Genomic DNA, 12,973 nt, shown 5'->3' with positions numbered 1-12,973 from the left:
TCCATGCAGACAATGGCAGAAACAGAACCCAGGTCAAGAATGGGTTTGATATTTAACAACTAACCGCTATGCCTCTGCACAATATCATCCATTTTGGAAGGAAAAATAGAAGATCAGATTTTTATTTAAATTGTGAAAAATAGCAGCCTGCTATTGTGCAGGGGGACTTGGGAGTGCTTGTGCATGAATCACAAAAGGTTGATTTGCAGGTGCAACAGGTTATCAAGATGATAAATACAAAATTTAGCCTTCACTGCTAGGGAGTGGGAATTTGAGAGACAGGAGGATATGTAGTGATAGTTCAGGATACTGGAGAGGACATATCTGGAATACTGCATGCAGTTCTGGTCTCCTTACTTGAGGAAATATATACTGGCTTTGGAGGGGATACAGGGGTTGAACACGAGAGGAGGGGATTATCTGATGAGGAAAGAATGGGTCACCTGCAACTGTGCTGCAATGGAGAGGAAGGCTTTACAATCAGCAGTCAAAACTGCGCAACGGGTTACCGGCACCAGCCTACCCGCCATCAAGAACATAGATACAGAAAGGTGCCGGGAAAGGGCCAGCAACATCATAATGGATCTCATGCCATCTTTGTTCCACTCCCATCAGGGCGGAGGCTAAACAGGATCACCAGACTCAAGAACAGTTATTTTTCTCAAGCATCAAGGCTGATCAACACCTCCACCCACTAACCCACCACCACTACTTCATCATTTCCTGTCAGAGTCACCTTAAGTACAGGTACTCCTGTACCTAGCATCACTTCATAGACATACAATCAGTGTATATAAACTATTCTATGTATTTAACTGTATTGTGTTTTGTTATTATTGTGTTGTTTATCATAGTGTGTATCTATTTCGTGCTGCAACAGATCCAGAGTAATAGCTATTTTGTTCTCTTTTACCCTTGTGTACTGGAAATTACATTAAACATTGTTGAATCCTGGATTTTGAGCCTTCAAGAAGCTTCACAAAGATGTTGAGCTAGCCGGTTTGCAGCCAAATTGGAAACTGTATAATGCATGTCTCCACTGCTCCCAAACAAAAGTCTCCACAACATTAGTCTTTGAGCTGCAGCACATGCTCAGAAGCTGAGTTTCAAGTCATCTTTGATATTTGTTCACTGGACCATGTGAAAGAATAGGTGTGCTATTTAACAACTGCAAACTGTCCCTGCTGTATAACTCTGCCTTCCTAAAATAAAGATCCACAACAAGACTCTGTAAAACATGAAAGCACTTACCGTATCTCATGAGTCATCTCTCAGCAAAGTCAGACATTATTAATTAAATTCATTATTGCCTTTGGCTTTCTGAGGAAAAGTGTCTTTGAAGAGCAAGACATCAAATCCAGTACCTTTCTCAAAGGTCTGATGAGCAGCAGTCCCTGAGCTTCTGAGTCCCTGACAACCTACAAAAGGTCGCTCTGAGCACTTTGGTTCTGTAGGTTCTAAGGTGGATGGTGGTATACTCTACCACGTAAACACAGAAGGTTGGTGTAAACAGCCAAAAGAGTGCACTGCCTTCTGAAATACCCACCCATCTAACACCACCACCTGCCCACCTGAGGCTGAATCTACAGGGTCCAACTGGCTTCATTGGTTATCTCAGAAAACCACAAATCCAGATAGAAGCAAATTGTACTCAACCTTATATTTTGCTTTTTAATTGCAAAAGCACCATTATAGACTGGTGCTTTTTGATTAAGTTTAGTTTCTCAATGATCTGTGCCTGACATATTCAGTCAATGATTGTACACTTACACTAGTCAAATAAAGAGAAGCCTTCTTGATTACAGATGATGACAAAAACTTTGTAATTTTGATTGCAGCAGGAACTAAGGAAAGATAAAATGCAAAAGCACCAGCAATGGAGCTAAAATTCTAAATAAAACATACATAAGGAGGAAATATACAAATTTGGTCAAATGTATAGTAGGGGAAATTAGTTTCTAAAACATTAGAAAGGGCTCTAAGATTCCTCTCACTCACTGATTGCATTAACTTGTGTTTTCTGCTCTTACCCACTCTTTAAATTCCTTGAGTTAAAAGTTTTTTAACAAACTCGACACTGTGTTCTCTGCAATTGATAATCCAAGTTACCTCCAAGCCCCAGGTCCTCATGTGTCAAGCAAACTTCAGTTCCATTCCTTTAGAAAACCCATGACCATTCTGGAGGAATTATTCACAGCATGGATTATCTGCTAGGATGGAGCTATTTTAGGAATGGAAGGTTGGGCTGTATGCTCCCCACCAAAGGAGAATAAGACCATTCATTTAGTTAGCAGCTGTCCACAAGTGTCTCACAAAATCTTCATTACAGGATATTTAAGCAGTGGAATTTTAAATAGTTAATCGTGTGTTTAAATTGTTTAACATGTTAATTTATGCACTATTTTTGGATGTAGGTCTTTTTGAATTGTTTGATTAGTTGCGATTTCAATATTATTCTTTCCAGAGGTTATTCAGCTGATTCTTCCAGAAAATAAGAAGGTCAGTATAACCACAGTAACTGTTGGACTGAGCGCCGTCTTGTCATGTGCTGTACAGGGCACCCTGAGACCACCGATCATCTGGAAGCACAATGGAATCACATTAAATTTCTTGGATCTAGAAGATATCAATGTAAGTTTATATAACAACATATAGTAACATTTGCCAAGAGCTTAGTGAATGACATGTTATGCAACCTTCCCAAGAATAATTTCCCATAAAGTCAATGAAAATAAAAATATGGTGACATTCAGCCAAATCAAGTCCATTGCAATATGTATTTCACCATATCAGGTGGAGTATATTACAAATGGCTGAATTCTGGCTGCCTACTTTATGCTTAGAACAATGTGGAAACCCTGCCTAAGATTCCATTCTCTAATGGTTTCATTCTTCACATTAATTAGCACATTTTTGTCTTCAATGCACTTTCTTCAGTTACATTGTATCAAAGCAACCAATTATTTTAAAATAACTGCAACACTTTCAGGAATATTAATCTATTTGGCCTGTAGCTATACAAGGGTTTTAGGACCAGATCTCATTTATTTCTTTCTGTTTCTACATTGATATATCAAGATCCAATAATGGGATCACAGACTTGTAATTAAGTCCCAGTTGTTCTTCTCTTGCTTCGCTTAAGCAGGGATTATGAAGCAGTACCAGAATGCTATTTTTGCTTCCGTATGGACTTGTAAGTTACTATTAATATAAACTTATTCTTTCAAAAACTACCTGAGAAAATCAAAAGATCAAATGGGTCTGACACCACATTTATTATTATCTGAACTCAAAATCCACGAAATAAAAGAGTGATGCAATGAATATCAAGACAGGTATTTGTCAGATGTGAGTGTCTGAAAAAAATTGCATTCAGTATTATTATTATTAAGGCATAAAATGTGAAAGTCATGGCCAATATCCAAGTGCATCTCAACCCACCCATTCCAGAATATCCAGCAAGAAATGAAGGTTGCCCAGTAGGCTGTCACATGGACTTTTGGAATGTTACAAACCCCGTAATCGGGTCACTTACCAGCAAAGATAGAGAGGTCCGTTGAAGTCTGATGGTACTATTTTTAACAGTATTTATTGATACAAATACACAAAAATAATATCAATGCAAACAAACTCTAAATACTAACTCTAAAAGTGCAGGTATAATAATGATCAATAAGAAATAAGCTCTATCGTTGTCTAGGGGATAATGTATTGTCCGATGGAAATATAAATGTCACTCAAGTTCATGCAGGCTGCAGCCTTTAGTTGGAGTCATGAGAGACAGATGTTTTAAACTTGCCAGCTTTTCCTTTTTATGATGTCGATCCTTCGAGAGTTCTGTTTTTGTGGCCAGACACTTTTGGCCTCTCCTTTAGCTAAGCCTTCTTCCGTGGTGGGGCCCCAATTCCTAGGCAAAGGGAAAGGATGCTCGCGAGCCCCCCCCCCTCCCCCCGGCTGTCACTATTAAACGCTGTCACGGGATTTCTAGCGTTTCTCCTGGTGCGTCTAAAGGGGTTGTTCCCCAGACCTTCTTTTATCCTTACTCAAGGGGTCTCAGATGTCAATCAGGTTGGAATGATGCCATCCCCCAACCAGCCCACGTTGCTCATTCCTTGAGGGCTTCGATGAATAGCACAGTGCTCAATACACAATTCTGACTCCAAGAGACAATGGCCATTTCCCGTGGCTTTGTATCGCTGAGGGGCAGGACATTCCAAACCCCTTGTGGATTCTGCATGTCTTTCTCTCATTTCCTGGGTCTCCTGACCTGAATTAATAGCGATCTTGCGATTCTCAAAAAGGAGGGGGCTACTTTGTACCCTTCGGCCCCTCAGAGTTGGGGCACAGGCGTAACAAGAACAACTCAATTTTATCATTAAGTATCACTTTTCCTCAACCTTTGTAGTCCCTACTCTTTATGCCTTCCACTCTATGCGTTTTCTTTTTACAAAATGTGTTTTACTCTTTACAAAATCTTTCCAGTTAAGGACTATCAATTGTTTAATTGTTGACTTCAACTATGATTAATTAATGCTGATAATTGCAACACTTAAAGGAATTTAGTATATTACTGAGAACCCAGTGTTGTTTTTGTACTTACTTTATATTCGCAATGCCATTTCTTTACTGCAAGGCGAAGTGTCTCCATTTCTTTTTGCAGGATTTTGGTGATGATGGCTCCCTTTATATTACAAAGGTTACAACGATCCACATGGGGAATTACACCTGCCATGCTTTTGGCTATGATGACCTCTACCAGACCCACATCCTGCAGGTGAATGGTTAGTAAATTATCATACCTGACAGTCACAGATAGTCTCCAAGTGCTATAAAACATATGATCTTACTTCCATACTTAGACTATTGTCTCTGTGGATTTGTAATTTGATGTTTCTGGTGTTTAAGATCATTACATCACCCACGTCAAACATTGGAAAGAACAAAAAAAATGATGAAAATGGGCCAGATTTTGCTAGTGGAATAATGACGTGTTAACCGCACCGTGCCGTTGCCAAAATAGAAATCAGATAAATGACAAGTTACAAATGTCAGCAAATTGCTGGTCAGCATATAAACTGGCAGCAGGATTAGTCAGTCTGTATCTCCAGGTCTGCACTTCTATTTACCTATTAAGATCATTGTGGATCTGATAGTATCTATTATCTTAATAGATGGAAAAATAGACCTGAAGGGCCACACTTCAATTCCAGATCCTTTTAATTTCTTGCTTCTCAAGAATCCATAATCTTCTGCTTTTAAAATATTCAAAATATCTGCTTCCGCTGCCTTTTCCAGAAGTGTATTCAAAGACAAAACAAAAGTATAACATTTTCATTTCATCATTGCCTTCAATTGACAACCTGTTATCTTTAGACTGTAATGCTGAGTTCTAGTTCCTTTCACAAAGAAACATACTATGTAAAAATCCCTCAGGATCTTGCACACATCAGTCAAATTACTTCCCACTCTTCTAAATTTCAACAAATAAACAATTAGCCTGCCCAACAATCCCTCAAAAGACAATCTGCCATCCCAGGTATGAGTCAAATACATTTTGTCTGACCTGCTCCTGATACTTTCACATCCTTCTTTAAGTAAAGAGAATAACATCTTGCACACGAGATTCTGCAGATGCTGGAAATCCAGAGCAACACACAAAATGCAGGAGGGACTCAGCAGCCAGTATCAACAGACCAGTCACTCTGTTGTCATTAATGCTCTAGATAACTAAAATGTGACATCTCTACTTTTGTAGGAACTCTATGCAGGCACAAAGATTGTTGGAGTTTTAATTGGAGCCCAGCATTAGAACTTGGAGTAGAGAGGAAAGATATAAAGAGATATAAAGAGGTGAAGGGGAGGGGTGACATAGGTGACAGAAGCAGTGTGAGCAGACCTCATGCTGAGAAGGTGGCAGGACTGCACACGAGCTGATGTTTGACCCCATTTTGCTGACTATAGCTTTTGTTGTTCACCAGTTGAAGTGACAAGGACAATTGAAACTTCAAGGCAATCACGGAAGTTTGGAGATCATTTGGGTGTTCCAGCACTCTACAGTCTCCAAGGGGATTTTAGGAGGTAGAGGCAGCGTGACCGAACCTTGTAGCGGGCAGGCTGCAGGACAGACCGCAAGCCGATGTTTGGCTCTATTTTTTCAAATATAGCTTCCATTGTTCATACTTAGGAGGGTGATTGAAGCAAGTGCAGGAGGAGAGCGCCAGCTGCTTGCCTTTTGATCAGTTGCTCTATATCAGAGAGGGAAGAGCCTGCCACTGCGCCCAAAGAGTGGTGCCAGGTTTCTTCTGTGTGTTGGTTGTGGACTTTAACTACAGACACTTTTCTTCAGTCTTACAGTTTCTTTATTCTGTATTTCCTTGCCTGGTCTTCTCGTTTGTCTCATGCAGAGAGGGGGATTTGGAGATCAATGTGCCTGATCCATTTTGTTCATTTTTTTTGGGCAGACGGAGGGATTTGGGAGGTCAATGTGCCTCATCTGCTTTGATCATTTTTGTTCTGTGTGAGAGGAGGGATTTGGAGGGGTCGATGTGCCTGTTCCGTTTTGCTTGTTTTTGTTCAGGAGAACGAATCTGCGGATTGATATGCCCGTTCCATTTTTGTTCTTTTTCTTTTGCAGCGAGATTGAATTTGGGGGATTGATAGTCATGCTGCCTTTCTCTTCTTACTTGGTTTCATGGCTACCCAGAGAAATGAAAACTTTTAGAGTTATATACTTTGATAATCAATGAACCTTTGAACAATCTATTTTCCTACCTTTCCTTGTGTTGTTTATAATGAAGGATGAGACCTTTCATCAGGATAGTCCTGATGAAGCACCTCAGCCTGAAATATCAAATGTTTATTCGCCACCTGCTGAGTTCCTCCCTACAGCATTTTGTGTGTGTTGCTCAGTATTTCTAACATCTACTTGTGTATAAGTCTTGTAATAAATTCATTTTCACAACATGGTCATAATATATTATTCAATACCAACAGAGCTCTTTGGCCAGCAAAATGAGCAGCCTCTTTATTTCAATTGATAAATTATTTTTAGGAATTGTAAAAAGTCAAACAAAAAATTACATCCTTTCCCATCTGCATGTTATTTTTTTCCTGCTGCACTTCATTGATACCGGTTTGGCACAAGTTTACCCTCCTCAGTTGTCCTTCACAGCACAGTGACTAATCACAGAGCCATACAGCATAGGAACAGGCCCTCTGGCAAAACTTGCCCTTGCTGACTAAAAGGCCCACCTAAGCTTGTCCCATGGTGCCTGCATTTGACACACATCCCTCAAGAATGTCTAAATCTTAATGGTTAGGAAGATATGGTCTTGCCAACTGGTCTCATACCACAGTGGGTCTCCAGTTATAATCTTGTACAGGAAAACAGCTTGAAAATCTAACTGGTGAAATCAGTACCTGTCCTTTCTGGACAGAACATTTAAGTGCTGCTGCCAGAGTAGCTGAGTTCAAATACTGATTAAGATCTACCCTATGTTTACCTGTTGTCAAAGAGGTTTGTGAATATCTCTGAGATGCTCAAGCATTCATAGACACTCAAAACTATTAAAACTTTTAAATACATTTGAATTAAATGATTAAAATATAGAAAATCTAGAAGATAATTAAATTGAAATCAATTTACATCAAAATTAAATGAAAATTACCTCTTCCCTGATGCTTGTGCCTGCAGTTATTGCTTTGAGAAGTATCAAGTGAAGAATAATCACACCTGCATGCATTAGTTCAACCTGTTTCTGAGCTCAGTATTCTATATAATCCTCTGTGATCATCTTGTTTAGCTCCTACAAAAAGGATTTCTCCTATTTTGACATGTTTTGATGAAAAAAAACAGCTCCATTTTGACAAGGAGAATATTTTAACTTACTCCGCAGCAGGATACTGACGGGTCTGGATCAATCACATATTTTAAGTACCATTTGATTTTCACTGAAGTTAACCGAGGAAAACCGGAAATGGTATAAAAAGGGCATTTATCATGTCCCAGCACATACCTTCTGGTGGGACAAGAATTACTAACACTATCCTGGTTTATGTATACATTTCTAATGCAAAATTTATAAGTGAACAAAGAATTCCTCTAATTAGTTATGCCAGCCAATGGTAAATACCATACAAATCACAAAGGAATATTTAAAAGCATAAAAAACACTCCAGCACAGCTATATAGATGAACATTTTTAAAAAATCAATAAAGAACTTTGTAAAACAGATGAAAGAATAATTACTTTCAAGTTAACTTTTATTGACATAATGTTGTTCAGTCACAATCTCTGGCTGCAGTTCATGGATAGTTTTTATTTACTTTTATGATTGATGATTATAATTGATACTTACTGAAGTATTCTCTCTTTTTTTTCCCCACTGATAGTCCCTCCAGTGATCAGAGTGTACCCAGAGAGCCAGGCACAAGAGCCCGGTGTGGCTACAAGTTTGAGATGCCATGCGGATGGAATCCCCAACCCAAAAATTACCTGGCTGAAAAATGGTTTAGATATTACTTCAACTTTGCCTAATCAACTTGTGCTGCTAGGTAGTATCTAATTCCACCCGCATTATGCATTCTTGAATACAGTGATATTTGCTTTTATATAGCACTTTACCTCTTCAAAACTTAGTAAAGCATTTCACAAGTTTAATGTCTTGTGAGGCTCAATAACTGATTATACAGGCAAAAGCTACAGACTTACTATAACAGGCAAATTCTATAACTATACTATTTTTCTGCATTGGCAAGCTCCCAACAGCAACAGCTTGATTACTGAGCATAAAATCTGTTTTGCCATGAATAATTATTCAGATCATTTGGACTAAAAACTTTTGTTCGAGACTTATTAGTCAAAGGCTTCAAGTTGTTTTATAGGAGTTTTACGTCAGATAATCAGTCTGACATAATAAAGATCTGCTTTGGCAAAAGGTATTAATTTGAGTGCAGGCTAATTACAACAGAATCTGGGAAGAGTAGACTGGGGCAGCTGCCATTGGGTAAGACTGCATCTGACATGTGGGGTGAGCTGGTCAGAATTCTGGGCTAACATAAAACATGCATCAGATTTAGAAAGACTGAGATTGGATTCTTGAGCAATACAAAGGAAGCTGGAAATTACGTGAACAGCAGATCAGGAGGGCTAAAAGGTACCATGAAATGTCCTTAGTGAAAAAGATTAAGGAAAATCCCAAGGCATTTTATACATACATTAAACACAAGAAGGTAGCTGGGGAAAGGATGGGACTGCTCAAGGACGAGAGAGGGAATTAATGCCCGGATCCAGCAGAAGTGGAGGAGACAGAAAATGAGTACTTCGTAATGCAATTTACCAAGGTAGGGTACATTCATATCCTTGGGTATGTTGATATCTCTTCTTCAAAGTGAAATTCTCCTTCCTTGTAAATCTCCTCTGCACCCTCTCCATGCAATATAACCCTTCTATATTATGGTGACCAACTGTGACCAAAGCAACTTTTTATAAATACTAACATGCTTTTACCTATTCTGTGCAATATCTAATAGGGAAAACATCCAATCTTCACCAGCCTATCTACCTGTGCTGCAACCTTCAGAATCATTGGATTTGAGCACCAAAGTCCCGTTGTTCCTCAATACTCTCTAGGCCCTACATTTCATGGGATATGTACTTTCCTCAATTGACATCCCAAGATGTATAATCTCATGCATCAAAATTAAATTCTCTTTCTTTTTATCTGCCCAAAGGACCAGGTGATAAGTTTTGAGACCTTAGATCATCCACCTCACTTTCAATACCACCACCAATTTTTCTGTCATGTGCTAACTTATCTCTTACATTCATATCTAAGCTATTAATGTATGTAACAGCAAGAGTCCTGGCACTGATCCTTATGGTACTGGTCACCGACTTTCAATTCCAAAGCAACCCTCAAAGACAAATCTGAGAGTTGCATTTAGCATACATACTTTGATAATAAAATGAACCTTTGAACCTTCACTGTCACCCTTGGTTTTCTATTACTAAACCAGTTCAAGATCCATTTTGCCAATTTCCTTGGACCCCATGTGATCTAACCTTTTGAACCTACATTCCAATTGGGACCTTGTCAATGGCCTTACTGAAGCCCGTATAAACCATATTGCCCTCCTCAATGTATTTAATTACCTCTTCAGAAAAGCTCAGTTAAATTATTAGACAGGATTTCCCACAGAAGATAGGTTCTGACTAACCTATCCCTCGGAATGTTTTCCAGCCATTTCCCTATCACTGATTTTGGACTAACTGGCCTGCAGTCCCCTAGCTTATCCCTGTTTGCCCTGTCTTTCTTGAATAATTGTTCCACATTCTTGTCTTCCAGTCATCTAGCGTCTTCATCTGCGACTACCTAAGATCTAAATACCTCCATCAGAGCTCTATCGATTTCCTCCCTTACCTTTCAAAGCAGTTGAGGGCAAGCCTTGCTATTTAACCCACTCCCTAATTCCCAAAATTAAGTTTCAGGACCTTATCGCTTTTTCTACCCATATTATTGGTACTACAGTTTCACAATTCATGCCACAATCACTGGCTGTTCATCTTTCCCTTTAAAGTGCCCTGCAGCCACTCTGACACCTCCCTGAGCTTTACTCCAGGAAAATAACATACCATTCCCCTGTCTTATTCACAATCAAAGCATATGCTCCTTCATGCCATTGATCCCATGTCACTATAGCTTTCTGGTGTAAATCATGGCACTTTCCTAAGAGACTATTCAACAGTATCCAGTATGATCCACCTGTTTGAGAGAGAGAGAGAGAGAGAGAGAGAGAGAGAGAGAGAGAGAGCACGGACAATTGCCACCAATATCTGCTGAAGTACCTGCTTTCATCTATTGCTCTTCCTGGTGGTCACATTTCACTTTTCCACTTGTATATCCAGTGTTTACAATGTGACCGATTACAGTGCAGGTGACCAGGGTTTAATTCCCTCTGCTGCCTGTAAGGAGTTTGAATTTTCTCCCCATGACTGTGTGCGTTTCCTCCAGGTGCCTCAGTTTCCTCCCACTGTCCAAAGACATACCGGTTGGAAGGTTAATTGTAAATTATCCCATGGTCAGGGGATTGCTGGGCCTATCCTATGCTGTATCTCAGTAAGTTAAAAGTAAATATTCTCTCCACAAAGTGTTCTGTACTATGGATCTCCGCAGTGAGTCCATTTGCCACTTAAGCTGTGCAGGAATTGCAGGAGAACACAACAGGAACACTGAATATCTCCCAGATTTCCCATATGTTGCAGGAGGAGCATTTCCACAGGGTCAAACTTTCCTGGCATACTTTCAGACTCAATATTTAATTACCCTCTTCAGCTTAGAGTTCCGTTTATATTGAGGAACCTTTCTACCTTAAACACTACTTACTTCAATATAATTCCCCTGAAAGGTTAAATAGAAAACACCTACCTGATTGATACTTGTCATTCAGCTGCCTCTGCTGCCACGTGACACTGCTTTGAGCTCTGCTGCAGTCTCCATGAGGTGAATGAGAGCTGATTGCTGCTTCCTGTGGCTCTCTCCCATGTCCTCCCTGCTCGCTCCTTTTAATGACCAGACTATCAGGTGGATTTAAAAATATTTAACTTCTGACAATCAATGGCCACATTTGTCACACAATTAATCCGCTTGAATTAGTACACCCAGCATTCTAATTCTGTGCACACATGCATATTTAAAACAAATATTTAACAATAAAAATGCCTTCCTCTTTCTGATATAAACAGGCATTACTGTTATCCAAAAGGGCCTGAGCACCAACTATGAATGGTCACATCTTCTAAAATGACATTCAACCGTAAACAATCATTTGTAGGAAGGGGAAGTCATTGGCGCATAATTGTATATCTCCATAAACACAATGAACTGTCACCCAAAAAGAACATTAACAATTAAAAGCATCTAATTTTGCAAATGATCTTGGTGTCAATTTAAAACAGAATTCAGGTAACCTGTACAAAAATTGACCAAAATCCAATCCACTGTGACGACCCACTTTCTGCGCAGGCAAACCGACTCACAAATAGCCAGCGCACGGGGAGAGACTTTGGTGATGCACCTCTGACGTCATTTCCGCCTGGAGAGGGCGGGCACTAAGGATGAAATGCCAGCGCCGTGAAGTTTGAATAAACTAGTCTCGAAACGACTTACCGACTGTGTGTCGTTGTCCCTAGCTCTGTATGTAGTACATCACTACATTTGTGACCCCAACGGTCCAAATGGGATTTGGACCAAAGATGACCGACTCTTCATCTGTTCAGGCAGTTTCACTAAAAGCTCTGGACGCTACGAACACACGTGTGGTTTAGCCAAGCAGAAGCCCAGTTCCAGATTCAGCAGATATCCTCTGATTCCACGCGTTACTACCACGTGGTGAGCGCCCTTGACCAGGAGACGGCCACTCAGGTTGAGGATTTCATACAGTCGCCCCCAGAAGAAGGCAAATATGAAGCATTCAAAGCGCTGCTCATTGGGACCTTTGGCCTCTCACGGTGTGAGCGGGGTGCCCGCCTGCTTCACCTGGACGGTTTGAGAGACAGACTGCCATCAGCATTGATGAACGAGATGCTGGCCTTGGCTGACGGATACAAGCCTTGCCTCATGTTCGAGCAGACATTCCTAAAGTAGCTGCCCAAGGACATACTTCTGCTGCTGGCCAACGCAGATTTCAGTGACCCCCGGAAGGTGGCGGCCTGGGCAGACATGCTGTGGAAAGCCAAGAGGGAGAGCGTGGCGTCCATCGGTCAGATTACCAGGCCAAGCAGCCAACAGCAGACCAGACCAGGACCAGCAGGGGGGAGAACACAACACAGAGGTAGGAGTGAGGAGAACAGTGAACAGTGGTGTTTCTACCACCAGCGGTGGGGCACAGAAGCCCGCTGTTGTTGCCCACCCTGCAAGGGCCAGGGCCAGCAGCCACTAATGGCTATGGCAGCTGGCCACCAGGACAGCCTCT

At 40.5% G+C, this 12,973-nt stretch overlaps 1 protein-coding gene across 4 annotated transcripts in view; it reads left to right on the top strand.

Moving 5' to 3' along the window:
* LOC132405639 (follistatin-related protein 5-like) overlaps nt 1–12,973 on the top strand; it is a 683,401-nt gene that overhangs the window by 610,671 nt on the left and 59,757 nt on the right. For all 4 annotated transcript variants that reach the window (XM_059990615.1, XM_059990616.1, XM_059990614.1 and 1 more), the window contains 3 exons: nt 2,465–2,631; nt 4,661–4,781; nt 8,393–8,554. In XM_059990615.1, coding sequence (XP_059846598.1) covers nt 2,465–2,631; nt 4,661–4,781; nt 8,393–8,554 — 450 coding nt within the window. The remainder of the gene's footprint in view (nt 1–2,464; nt 2,632–4,660; nt 4,782–8,392; nt 8,555–12,973) is intronic.

Source organism: Hypanus sabinus, chromosome 15 (genome assembly GCF_030144855.1).
Source record: "Hypanus sabinus isolate sHypSab1 chromosome 15, sHypSab1.hap1, whole genome shotgun sequence".
Classification (NCBI taxonomy): domain Eukaryota; kingdom Metazoa; phylum Chordata; class Chondrichthyes; order Myliobatiformes; family Dasyatidae; genus Hypanus; species Hypanus sabinus.
The sequence above is the reverse complement of the archived record's forward strand: the minus strand, read 5'-3'. Positions and strand labels throughout refer to the sequence as shown.